This window comes from Lates calcarifer, linkage group LG3 (assembly GCF_001640805.2).
Source record: "Lates calcarifer isolate ASB-BC8 linkage group LG3, TLL_Latcal_v3, whole genome shotgun sequence".
NCBI classification, from domain to species: domain Eukaryota; kingdom Metazoa; phylum Chordata; class Actinopteri; family Centropomidae; genus Lates; species Lates calcarifer.
This window is the reverse complement of record NC_066835.1, coordinates 10,992,049-11,003,465: the sequence shown is the minus strand read 5'-3', so window position 1 is coordinate 11,003,465 and position 11,417 is coordinate 10,992,049. Positions and strand designations below refer to the sequence as shown.

Below are 11,417 nucleotides of genomic sequence, written 5' to 3'. Positions count from 1 at the left end.
ACCTTTTTTTTAAATCAATTTGTATTTATCTTGTAGCAACACCATAGTAGGGGTGTCCATCGGTATTAAAGCACTTGTATGAACAAAGGAGGGCGCGCACTGGGATAGTCAGTGAACTCTTCATTTTCATGTCCTGTAACACACAGTCATAACAAAGCACATTTAAATATGTGAACCACCACCTATTTATCATATTTTAGCATAGTATAGCATTTATACTTACTAGGTTTCATAGAAACATTACAGTCTTTTTGCATAAAACCATGATGCAATGATAGTCAAAACATTCCCCTAACCTTCCTCAGACTGATAAAATGTACACACTCCAGCCAGGTGGTGAGGAAGGGGCCCAGGCAGAGTGCACAACAGCTGCCACTGGCTAACAGGGCAGTCAGACATGGGTAGTAGGGAAGCATCCTGTGGACTAGAGAAAACTTGTTCCTGTCCTCCCGCAAGACAAATCTTGCAACCAGTTCCTGGGAAACACAGATGAAACAAGTAATGAGGCATTTACTTACCAAACACAAATACACAATAATAGATAACTTACATAGTAGATGATTCAGTAAGTCTTGTTGTGTCTGCTGTACTTCCATGACAATTACCTTTAATGAAAACACCTCAGCATCCTGCTCTGATGGCATTGGCTCACAGTGCACAAACCTGTTGCCTTCACAGTAGAGCTCCTTCAGGGACAGCAGGTGAAACTAGACAGGGTCACAACCACAGAGGTTTATTTCCACATGTGAAATTCTACACGTTCCTAAATTAGATAATGTGTTCTGTACCTCAACAGGGAACATGGACAACTTGTTCCCAGCCACATCCACAACCTGGAGTTTTGTCAGTGCCCTGATTCCCTGGGTGACATGAAAAGTAGTCAAATTCTGCAATGCTGAGAATGAACAAAGACTAATCACAGAAACATAAAAGAAAACTGTGTTTAAATGTGAGCTGAGGACAAAAGTTAAGGATCATATCAGTGAGTACCCACCTCTGGTAGGCTGGTCAGCTTGTTTCTGGCTACGTGGACTTTGGTTAGGTCTTTACACTGGTACAGCTGTTGAGGTAGCCAAGACAGCTTGTTGGAAGTCAGATTTATTTCAGACAATTTAGTGAGATGACCAAGTTCAGCAGGAACTTCCTCCAGCTTATTGTCCATCATACTGAGATGCTGAAGCTTACTCAAACTGAGGGGTTGTTAACATAGAAAACAATTATTCTTAACCTCTTTGTTCCCTTTATTTGATCATTTCTTCAGAGATAGAGATCAAATCAACAGCTTAGCCTTACATGTACAAATATTAAATTAGCAGTCGTCTTCAGAACCAGTTATTGCAGGTAAAAAAAGAGCTATCTTTGACACAACAATGCCATAAATGTACCTTTTAATCTCTGGTGGAAGTCTTTGAATCTGGTTGTGGTTCAGATTGAGCACAACAAGGTTTTGTAAGCCGCCTGTAAAACATAAATATGACAGTGAGGGGATTCATTTTAAATTTGTGTTTTCGGACGAGTCCTCCGAGATGTTTATGATGTCGAACAGTGAGAACCTACCTATCACGTCAGGTGGCACCACTGTAATTCGGTTGCTGAAGAGATAGAGTTTCCTCAAGGACTCCAGATGGCCCAAAACAGTGGGAACCTCCTTCAAGGCATTATTTCCCAAATTCAGCTCCGCCAGCTTGCCGATATTTTAAAAGAAAAGGTATTTAAGGTATTTTGGTGTGTAAAACATTTAACGTGTTGTCTTGGCAGAACACTCACGTGCTGTAGAGAGAGCAGCTCGGCTGGCAGAGCAGTGATGGAGTTGTTGTTCAGCAGGAGAACTGACAGGTTTCTTAATCTGGAGACGCACTTCGGGACGTTTTTTACTTTTTTTGAACTCAGATTTAAAGACTTTGCATTACCATACAAAGCTCTAACCACTGACTCAGCCATTTGCTAAACCGACCAAGTCTTCTCCTTCACGTTTCTATGACGACAAGAAGCTTTCCGGCGACGTTTTCCTGTGCGTCAGTGGCGATCTCTAGTGGTGACAGGCGAGTATAACAATTGTTTAGCACTGCATTTTCCAACATCATGGAAAATACAAAGCAATGAGTGTTTGATTATAGACAGGTATGATAGATGTAGTCCTCCAGTATTTGTGTAGTTTCCCAAAGGCATACATGACACCAATGTTAAAATTTGTATGGGAAGTATAACTTTGTTTCTACCCTTAGTTTCAGCCACTGTTGGCTAAATTAATATTTCAGTGGAGGATAATTGCAGTTTTTTTTTATGGCTTTCATGTTTGATTGCTAAACTGGACAACAAAGACACACTGTATTGTTTTATTGGAGTTTAGTGTGTTTTATTGAATATTTCCATGGAAAATCATCTTTGTCAGTAGCTTCCATGTCTTAGGACCAATGCCAAACAGTATTAATACACTGGACAACTATGACACACATCTTTGTATTGTATTTTAGTGCACCCTCCATTTTATATGAGTATTTTTATGGAAAAATCTGCATTTTCTTCCAGAGATCCAGAGTCAAATATGCAACCTAAAAGTTCACCACGGTGTCTGATCATAGACTATATAGCATACATACTGTATACCAGTCTATGTGTGTCACTTGGAGCAATGTGTTCTCCTTAATGGTTAATTTGTTTACATTGTGTAGTGTCTCGTTATATTGTTTGAGGGAACTATAACTAATAGCATAAATGTGGATGCAACCAATACTTTAGCTGTTATTTTTCTAAGCTAGATGATCCTACCTGTATCAGCACATTAACTAAATTTGTGAGGACTATGATAGTTGGTTCTGTTTAAACATGCAGAATTGTAATTTCATGTGATATTGTTGGTCTGACATTTGAGAGCTTATGGTAGAGCTTTCCATGTGGAGAATCACTTCTGCTGCATAGCTGCATTTCATTGATATCATGATATCAACTAAGTATTGACTTTGGTCCTGTCCAGTCAATGAAGCATTGTCTCACCCTTTCCATAATCTTAAATGTTCTGCATTATGTTTTCCAAATGTGTTTTTTGAAATGCTGCTGTGCCATTGCAGAAGACCAATATTTATTATTTAAGGACTTATGGATGTACGTCTGCCTCCTGATGACCACTTGTATAGAACAAAACATCACTTATTTCCTAGAACTGACAAAACTCAATCTCATTAGTATTGCATTTGTTTATGTAACATTGATATGATTTACAGATTCAACAACTCAGTTCCTTCCAAGAACACAGCAAAAGTTCAACAACCACTCAGGACTCCTTTGGTTGAGTGACATGCATGACCAACATCATCTACTCCCATCCTGTCCTGCCCAAGTGGATTTGCTTACGTGTAACACCACTGTGTCCCAAAACTAGCTGCAGGGGCACCCATGGGGTCATTTGGATCGACCAAGGGTGTCCAATGTAAAATCATTAACACGTTAATTTTCTGTCTATGTTATTGTTCATTAGTGCAATCCACTCTTTCAAATACATTTGTATTTAGGGATCCTTGGTGTGAGTGGTTTGAGCACTCTCTGCATTACACATGAATGATTTATGTCACTCCAAGACTAAACTGTCTCTCAGCTGGCTTCCGTATTGACTGGGTCCTTTAGCTGCTCCACAGAATTGTAGTGCTCTCCTAGTCCATAGGCATGACGCATGTAGCTGCAAACAATGAGAAAATAAATTCTGTGAGTCAAAGTCTCTTAGATAAAGCTCAAAATTTTGAAAAGCTGCACCAGTACCTGTCATTTAATACAATTCAAGCATAGATTAGAGTTATACAGGTTTTTGCATCTACAACTGTTTTAGTGTGCTGAGTGTTAGTCATGATTATACAATTATGTAATTACATGAGGATCTGATCTGATGAGCAGCATGCTCCATGAGAGATGTCTTTTGTTGAGCCTTTCATAAATCCTCATTTTACATAGTTACAGATTACATTTAAATTTGCAGTCGGCAAAAATTACAATATACATATTGCCTGGTTTGCCATTCTATGTGTCTGCTATTGTCTGTGTGTGCTATTGTAATTCCAACCAGTGTCTAATGTTGATGTAATGTTTTCAGCTTCATATATTAAGATAATTTTTCTACTGACTTGCAGTGTATATTTTCTAAACTAAGCTGATACAACTTGAGCCCCATACAAATAACAACATACTGACAACATACACAAGGGTGATAGGTTCACTGTTGTATTCCTCCCCAATTTTTATAGCTGGGGAGTCAGCCTGGATCACTTGTATTGGCAAGTGGAGAACTTGGGTCAAAGCTTGCAGCTGGTGGGTAAAAGACAAGAACAATAATCATTGTGAAGAGAAAGGAGCAACAATGCAGTGGTATCTGTGACAAAACTCAAACAGCTCACCTCAAGTTGTCCACCCCATGCTGCTGTGTGCTCTACTTCATTGCAGTATTTCTCAAACTCATCTGGCAAGCAATACACCCACAAACATTTGCATGAATACTGTGCATACACATAATTTCTTTCTAAATGGAATATCTATGGCTACCATTGATGTTTTACCAAAGCAAAGATAACAGTGTTACCTGTTGAGTACATGTCACCAGTGTTGGGGTTGGTGAGGAAAGGCAGGAAGTCATCAGCATGGCTTCTCATGTGCTCAGCAGTATGGGACCGCAGTTCTTTTACACTCATGGTTAACCCAGGCTAGAGTAAACAGAACATTAATGTGTACTCTTTGTGTATAAACCCTGGTAGACATTACCATTTTCAACTGTAGCAACTCTAGACTGCATACTTTTGCTTATCACATTTCTGATAAGGTATTCAAAGCACAGCTACAGCTATAATATTCCCATAATCACATGTACCTTTGATCGTTGTGACAGCTGGTCTTCAATGGCACGGTACATGCAGTGGCCGTCAGATGAAATTTCTTTGATCTGAAGCTGTTGCTGGGCGAGTTTCTGAGCCAGCTTCAAACCCTCCTGGTGCCTCACACCCTGCAGGTTCTGTACCTCAGCCTCTGCTATCCTGCTCTCCCTCTCCTTCTCCTGGGCAGCCTTCTTGTCCTGGAGAGGTTCATTTAAAAAATATATATTTACAAATGTAAAAACATGACTGAGCAAACACACTCAAACAACAAATCATAGATGAAATGTTGAAACATATGCAACAACCATTGTACTATTGTCTTAGGTCCTGACATTTGTATATTATTCAGAAATGTGGTGTTCAGTGTGCTTATTCCTTTCTACACTGACTGTTTCAGTGAATGACGTGATGTTGGGGAAAAACAAACTGTCCTATTTGAGAGGGATCCTATAACTCACCCTTCTCTTCTGGGCTTTGGTTACTCGTGGCTGTTTGACCTCGTCTTGTTCACCACCCTCCATCTTCATGGTTTCGACTCCATTTATCACCTCCTCTGCCTTGAAAAATTGAGTGAGGAGAGCTTTGGTTATGTCCCAGATTGATGTTAATCTGATAAACATGCTTCATGTAAGCATGAAAAAATGATATAAAAATGTGAAAAAATGCACTCTGTGAATACTTTGCTCAGTACCTAAATGCATTTGCTCCTTTCACAATGTAGCTCTAATGCTTGGCCATGATATTCATTAATCATCTGGCAGGCCTTTACCTTCGTGTCATTTGTAGATTTAAGTTGCCTGAGTTCCGCCTCATGTTTTTGACTGAGGTCAGCCTCCAGCTTGGCAATCTCCTCTGTCAACTGTTTCCTCCTTTTCTTGTCATTTTTTGGGACAGCATTTTTCATGCTCTGGATTTTAGCTGAAACACAAAACTGAGTGAATAAAGCTAACACACACTGAACACAGAATACAGCTCTCAGAAGGATGACAGTAATCTATGTATACATAGAGTAAATTGCAAACAAAAATACAATAGTACACAGAGTTCTGGAATAAATACTGATTAATTTAACAAGTTACTTTATGTACATGAAGTATAGAGTGCATGAACATAATTTTCAAGCCCATTTCTCGTCTGGTCACACGCCAATCTGTGATGCTTAATGTGGTATTTTGCCATTAACGGCTCATGGAAAACATACTGTAACATCACTGATCGGGGTATGGCTACAGTGACAAGACATTTGGAAGTTTCAGCCCATAGACTGACATAGCTGTGTGTTTCAACCTACAACTAAAATCCTTAGTGATGGACTGGTGAAATCTTGAAGAACGACATGTAACACTACCTACTGTTGCCGCTGCTCGTGGCTAAACTGGGCTGATGCAAATAACCTGGCAGCAAAGTCTAAAATTTAATTACAAAGTCAGAACAAATGAAAACAGCTGAGGTTAGCTACCTTGCAAATCTTTCTTTTCCTTGCGATGCTGCTTTGCCATCCGCTCCTCTGGTGTTTCCACTATCGTCTCCTCCATGACTGGATGCTACTGCTGCTCGCTTTGTTCAATAAGAGTCTTTGCGAATTACATTAAATTGTCAACCGTTAGATGAACAGCGTGTTATAATGTCCCAGTTATAAAATATGGCACATCATGACACGAGATAAAAATATATACACCGCAGTAAATAAAACGCGTTGGTACGGCCTTATCCGGAAGAGACGAATGAGCAGGGCGGAGCTTTCTTCTTCTTCACGTCCGAAACTAATGTTGCTTTACCGCCACCCCTCGGCTTGTTACTGAGCTACAGTTCTGTCCTGTCACAGCAACCAGCTGTGATATATTTTAAGTATACAAACCATCCACCATTGCCATTTTCATGATTATTTATTCAACCCGCAGCTGGATTAACCTCTGCAAAGGTTCGAAGGCAAAATTTCAGGTCCAACTTTTTCAGCTCAAAGTCACTCAGGGGCATGTTTTATGCCATTTGGAGTGGATTTGGACAGGTTTTTGGATTTGGACAGGTTTTTGCTGAATTCTTTGAAAAAGTTGACACCACCGTTTCTGGTGACCGCGACAGGCGGCGGGTCATGGTTTGGAGTGAAAAAATGTCAAAATTTCAGGTCCATCTTTTTCAGCTCAAAGTCACTCAGGGGCATGTTTTATGCCATTTGGAGTGGATTTGGACAGGTTTTTGGTGAATTCTTTGAAAAAGTTGACACCACCGTTTTTGGTGACCGCGACAGGCGGCGGGGTCATGGTTTGGAGTGAAAAAATGCCAAAATTTCAGGTCCAACTTTTTCAGCTCAAAGTCAATCAGGGGCATGTTTTATGCCATTTGGAGTGGATTTGGACAGGTTTTTGGTGAATTCTTTGAAAAAGTTGACACCACCGTTTTTGGTGACCGCGTTAGGTGGCGGGTCATGGTTTGGAGTGAAAAAATGTCAAAATTTCAGGTCCAACTTTTTCAGCTCAAAGTCACTCAGGGGCATGTTTTATGCCATTTGGAGTGGATTTGGACAGGTTTTTGGTGAATTCTTTGAAAAAGTTGACACCACCGTTTTTGGTGACCGCGTCAGGTGGCGGGTCATGGTTTGGAGTGAAAAAATGTCAAAATTTCAGGTCCAACTTTTTCAGCTCAAAGTCACTCAGGGGCATGTTTTATGCCATTTGGAGTGGATTTGGACAGGTTTTTGGATTTGGACAGGTTTTTGGTGAATTCTTTGAAAAAGTTGACACCACCGTTTTTGGTGACCGCGTCAGGTGGCGGGTCATGGTTTGGAGTGAAAAAATGTCAACATTTCAGGTCCAACTTTTTCAGCTCAAAGTCACTCAGGGGCATGCTTTATGCCATTTGGAGTGGATTTGGACAGGTTTTTGGATTTGGACAGGTTTTTGCTGAATTCTTTGAAAAAGTTGACACCACCGTTTCTGGTGACCGCGACAGGAGGCGGGTCATGGTTTGGAGTGAAAAAATGTCAAAATTTCAGGTCCAACTTTTTCAGCTCAAAGTCACTCAGGGGCATGTTTTATGCCATTTGGAGTGGACTTGGACAGGTTTTTGGATTTGGACAGGTTTTTGCTGAATTCTTTGAAAAAGTTGACACCACCGTTTCTGGTGACCGCGACAGGAGGCGGGTCATGGTTTGGAGTGAAAAAATGTCAAAATTTCAGGTCCAACTTTTTCAGCTCAAAGTCGCTCAGGGGCATGTTTTATGCCATTTGGAGTGGATTTGGACAGGTTTTTGGATTTGGACAGGTTTTTGCTGAATTCTTTGAAAAAGTTGACACCACCGTTTTTGGTGACCGCGACAGGCGGCGGGTCATGGTTTGGAGTGAAAAAATGTCAAAATTTCAGGTCCAACTTTTTCAGCTCAAAGTCACTCAGGGGCATGTTTTATGCCATTTGGAGTGGATTTGGACAGGTTTTTGGTGAATTCTTTGAAAAAGTTGACACCACCGTTTTTGGTGACCGCGACAGCGGGTCATGGTTTGGAGTGAAAAAATGTCAAAATTTCAGGTCCAACTTTTTCAGCTCAAAGTCACTCAGGGGCATGTTTTATGCCATTTGGAGTGGATTTGGACAGGTTTTTGGTGAATTCTTTGAAAAAGTTGACACCACCGTTTTTGGTGACCGCGACAGGCGGCGGGTCATGGTTTGGAGTGAAAAAATGTCAAAATTTCAGGTCCAACTTTTTCAGCTCAAAGTCACTCAGGAGCATGTTTTATGCCATTTGGAGTGGATTTGGACAGGTTTTTGGTGAATTCTTTGAAAAAGTTGACACCACCGCTTTTGGTGACCGCGATAGGCGGCGGGTCATGGTTTGGAGTGAAAAAATGTCAAAATTTCAGGTCCAACTTTTTCAGCTCAAAGTCACTCAGGAGCATGTTTTATGCCATTTGGAGTGGATTTGGACAGGTTTTTGGTGAATTCTTTGAAAAAGTTGACACCACCGTTTTTGGTGACCGCGACAGGCGGCGGGTCATGGTTTGGAGTGAAAAAATGTCAAAATTTCAGGTCCAACTTTTTCAGCTCAAAGTCACTCAGGGGCATGTTTTATGCCATTTGGAGTGGATTTGGACAGGTTTTTGGTGAATTCTTTGAAAAAGTTGACACCACCGTTTTTGGTGACCGCGACAGCGGGTCATGGTTTGGAGTGAAAAAATGTCAAAATTTCAGGTCCAACTTTTTCAGCTCAAAGTCACTCAGGGGCATGTTTTATGCCATTTGGAGTGGATTTGGACAGGTTTTTGGTGAATTCTTTGAAAAAGTTGACACCACCGTTTTTGGTGACCGCGACAGGCGGCGGGTCATGGTTTGGAGTGAAAAAATGTCAAAATTTCAGGTCCAACTTTTTCAGCTCAAAGTCACTCAGGAGCATGTTTTATGCCATTTGGAGTGGATTTGGACAGGTTTTTGGTGAATTCTTTGAAAAAGTTGACACCACCGTTTTTGGTGACCGCGACAGGCGGCGGGTCATGGTTTGGAGTGAAAAAATGTCAAAATTTCAGGTCCAACTTTTTCAGCTCAAAGTCACTCAGGAGCATGTTTTATGCCATTTGGAGTGGATTTGGACAGGTTTTTGGTGAATTCTTTGAAAAAGTTGACACCACCGTTTTTGGTGACCGCGACAGGCGGCGGGTCATGGTTTGGAGTGAAAAAATGTCAAAATTTCAGGTCCAACTTTTTCAGCTCAAAGTCACTCAGGAGCATGTTTTATGCCATTTGGAGTGGATTTGGACAGGTTTTTGGTGAATTCTTTGAAAAAGTTGACACCACCGTTTTTGGTGACCGCGACAGGCGGCGGGTCATGGTTTGGAGTGAAAAAATGTCAAAATTTCAGGTCCAACTTTTTCAGCTCAAAGTCACTCAGGGGCATGTTTTATGCCATTTGGAGTGGATTTGGACAGGTTTTGGATTTGGACAGGTTTTTGGCTGAATTCTTTGAAAAAGTTGACACCACCGTTTCTGGTGACCGCGACAGGAGGCGGGTCATGGTTTGGAGTGAAAAAATGTCAAAATTTCAGGTCCAACTTTTCAGCTCAAAGTCACTCAGGGGCATGTTTTATGCCATTTGGAGTGGATTTGGACAGGTTTTTGGATTTGGACAGGTTTTTGCTGAATTCTTTGAAAAAGTTGACACCACCGTTTCTGGTGACCGCGACAGGAGGCGGGTCATGGTTTGGAGTGAAAAAATGTCAAAATTTCAGGTCCAACTTTTTCAGCTCAAAGTCACTCAGGGGCATGTTTTATGCCATTTGGAGTGGATTTGGACAGGTTTTTGGTGAATTCTTTGAAAAAGTTGACACCACCGTTTTTGGTGACCTGCGACAGGCGGCGGGTCATGGTTTGGAGTGAAAAAATGTCAAAATTTCAGGTCCAACTTTTTCAGCTCAAAGTCACTCAGGGGCATGTTTTATGCCATTTGGAGTGGATTGGATAGGTTTTGGATTTGGACAGGTTTTTGGCTGAATTCTTTGAAAAAGTTGACACCACCGTTTCTGGTGACCGCGACAGGCGGCGGGTCATGGTTTGGAGTGAAAAAATGTCAAAATTTCAGGTCCAACTTTTTCAGCTCAAAGTCACTCAGGGGCATGTTTTATGCCATTTGGAGTGGATTTGGACAGGTTTTTGGTGAATTCTTTGAAAAAGTTGACACCACCGTTTTTGGTGACCGCGACAGGGTCATGGTTTGGAGTGAAAAAATGTCAAAATTTCAGGTCCAACTTTTTCAGCTCAAAGTCACTCAGGGGCATGTTTTATGCCATTTGGAGTGGATTTGGACAGGTTTTTGGTGAATTCTTTGAAAAAGTTGACACCACCGTTTTTGGTGACCGCGACAGGCGGCGGTCATGGTTTGGAGTGAAAAAATGTCAAAATTTCAGGTCCAACTTTTTCAGCTCAAAGTCACTCAGGAGCATGTTTTATGCCATTTGGAGTGGATTTGGACAGGTTTTTTGGTGAATTCTTTGAAAAAGTTGACACCACCGTTTTTGGTGACCGCGATCAGGCGGCGGGTCATGGTTTGGAGTGAAAAAATGTCAAAATTTCAGGTCCAACTTTTTCAGCTCAAAGTCACTCAGGAGCATGTTTTATGCCATTTGGAGTGGATTTGGACAGGTTTTTGGTGAATTCTTTGAAAAAGTTGACACCACCGCTTTTGGTGACCGCGACTAGGCGGCGGGTCATGGTTTGGAGTGAAAAAATGTCAAAATTTCAGGTCCAACTTTTTCAGCTCAAAGTCACTCAGGAGCATGTTTTATGCCATTTGGAGTGGATTTGGACAGGTTTTTGGTGAATTCTTTGAAAAAGTTGACACCACCGTTTTTGGTGACCGCGACAGGCGGCGGGTCATGGTTTGGAGTGAAAAAATGTCAAAAATTTCAGGTCCAACTTTTTCAGCTCAAAGTCACTCAGGGGCATGTTTTATGCCATTTGGAGTGGATTTGGACAGGTTTTTGGTGAATTCTTTGAAAAAGTTGACACCACCGTTTTTGGTGACCGCGACAGGGTCATGGTTTGGAGTGAAAAAATGTCAAAATTTCAGGTCCAACTTTTTCA

General features: G+C 41.2%; 2 protein-coding genes across 2 annotated transcripts; both read right to left on the bottom strand.

Annotated features, from left to right (window-relative positions):
• Positions 1-25: 25 nt before the first annotated feature.
• lrrc69 (leucine rich repeat containing 69) lies at positions 26-1,998 on the bottom strand. The gene is made up of 8 exons (XM_018697647.2): positions 1,768-1,998; positions 1,558-1,684; positions 1,386-1,458; positions 995-1,190; positions 789-860; positions 606-707; positions 297-476; positions 26-133 (listed from the first exon to the last, which is right to left on the bottom strand). Exons 1-8 carry the CDS (start codon positions 1,939-1,941, stop codon positions 26-28), a joined length of 1,032 nt encoding a protein of 343 aa, XP_018553163.1. The 5' UTR covers positions 1,942-1,998.
• Positions 1,999-3,179: 1,181 nt separating this feature from the next.
• Positions 3,180-6,591, bottom strand: otud6b (OTU deubiquitinase 6B). The gene is made up of 8 exons (XM_018697659.2): positions 6,313-6,591; positions 5,623-5,771; positions 5,312-5,410; positions 4,850-5,050; positions 4,565-4,685; positions 4,383-4,444; positions 4,187-4,293; positions 3,180-3,673 (listed from the first exon to the last, which is right to left on the bottom strand). The coding sequence occupies exons 1-8, from the start codon at positions 6,386-6,388 to the stop codon at positions 3,589-3,591; spliced, it is 900 nt and encodes a 299-aa protein (XP_018553175.1). The 5' UTR covers positions 6,389-6,591; the 3' UTR covers positions 3,180-3,588.
• Between the last annotated feature and the right edge of the window lie 4,826 nt (positions 6,592-11,417).